At 53.4% G+C, this 1673-nt stretch overlaps 1 protein-coding gene across 1 annotated transcript in view; it reads left to right on the top strand.

The window, feature by feature from the left end:
- LOC133664306 (uncharacterized) overlaps nt 1-1673 on the top strand; it is a 59108-nt gene that overhangs the window by 3683 nt on the left and 53752 nt on the right. The window contains exons 5-6 of the mRNA XM_062068814.1: nt 713-953; nt 1335-1591. Coding sequence (XP_061924798.1) covers nt 713-953; nt 1335-1591 — 498 coding nt within the window. The remainder of the gene's footprint in view (nt 1-712; nt 954-1334; nt 1592-1673) is intronic.

Below are 1673 nucleotides of genomic sequence, written 5' to 3'. Positions count from 1 at the left end.
AAGCAGGGGCGTCCATGATAACGTTGCTTGGATGGCAACATATGTCGCTCCAAAACCTGTATGCCTTGGGATTCCTCCCGTCAAAACCTCGGGATTTCTCTTGTCAAAACCTGGGATATTTCCCGTCAAAACGTCGGGATTACTCCCGTCAAAACCTCGGGATCTCTCCCGTCAAAACCTCGGGATCTCTCCCGTCAAAACCTCGGGATCTCTCCCGTCAAAACCTCGGGATCTCTCCCGTCAAAACGTCAGGATCTCTCCCGTCAAAACCTCGGCATTTCTCCCGTCAAAATCTCGGCATTTCTCCCGTGAAAACCTCGGCATTTCTCCCGTCAAAACCTCGGCATTTCTCCCGTCAAAACCTCGGCATTTCTCCCGTCAAAACCTCGGCATTTCTCCCGTCAAAACCTCGGGATTTCTCCCGTCAAAACCTCGGGATTTCTCCCGTCAAAACCTTGGGATTTCTCCCGTCAAAACCTCGGCATTTCTCCCGTCAAAACCTCGGCATTCCTCCCGTCAAAACCTCGGCATTTCTCCCGTCAAAACCTCGGGATTTCTCCCGTCAAAACCTCGGGATTTCTCCCTTCAAAACCTCAGGATTTCTCCCGTCAAAACCTCGGCATTTCTCCCGTCAAAACCTCGGCATTCCTCCCGTCAAAACCTCGGCATTTCTCCCGTCAAAACCTCGGCATTTCTCCCAACAAAACCTCAGGATTTCTCCTGTCAAAACCTCGGCATTTCTCCCGTCAAAACCTCGGGATTTCTCCCGTCAAAACCTCGGCATTTCTCCCGTCAAAACCTCGGGATTTCTCCCGTCAAAACCTCGGGATTTCTCCCGTCAACTCGTCGGGATTCCTCCCGTCAACTCGTCGGGATTTCTCCCGTCAAGACGTCGGGGACTCACAGCCTACCGATCCCAGGGCGAACACTCTAACCACAAGGCCACTGAGCAGGTAAACTAGGTGTTCAAAGTCGGGGACCCGGGGTGGACCACTTCTCTGTGCATTAGTCGGTGACGTCTCTGCGCCGCTGACTTGTCTCCATTCAAGACGATCCCCTTCTGGCCCCACTATGGACCGGACTCTCACATTATCGACTAGATCCACTCGACGTCCATTGCACCGGTCGCCCAGGGAAGGGTCCCCACATCGTCCGAGGTTTTTCATTGTGCCCATTGGGTTGAGTGTGGGATATGTCGTGTTGTGGCTAGCGCAGCCCTTTGAGACATTTGTGATTAAGGGCTATATAAGTCAACTTTGATTGATTGGTTGATTGACTTTGAACTAGGCATGTTAAAAACCGTGACAAACGCAGTACGCTTCTCCTGTTTCCAGGCCGTCGACTACGAAAGCCGCAGCTCCTACTCCTTCTCAGTGGAGGTCCTCAACCCCACCGTGGACCCTCGCTTCCTGCGTCGAGGACCTTTTAAAGACCGGGCCTCAATCAGAGTCGCGGTGCTGGATGCTGACGAGCCGCCAAGGTTCTCCAGGGCCCGGTACCACATGGACGTGTCAGAAAACTGCCCTCCGGCCTGCACCGTGGGCCGGGTCAGTGCTGTGGACCCGGACACTGGTCTGACCAACAACATCAGGTACAGTCAAATTGCCCACCGTTTCGATAAACACACGATGCGAAGCAAAACCTGTCCACGGTGTTGTGTAACTCGGAAAGGA

The sequence above is a fragment of the Entelurus aequoreus genome, linkage group LG14, assembly GCF_033978785.1.
Source record: "Entelurus aequoreus isolate RoL-2023_Sb linkage group LG14, RoL_Eaeq_v1.1, whole genome shotgun sequence".
NCBI lineage: Eukaryota > Metazoa > Chordata > Actinopteri > Syngnathiformes > Syngnathidae > Entelurus > Entelurus aequoreus.
The sequence above is the reverse complement of the archived record's forward strand: the minus strand, read 5'-3'. Positions and strand labels throughout refer to the sequence as shown.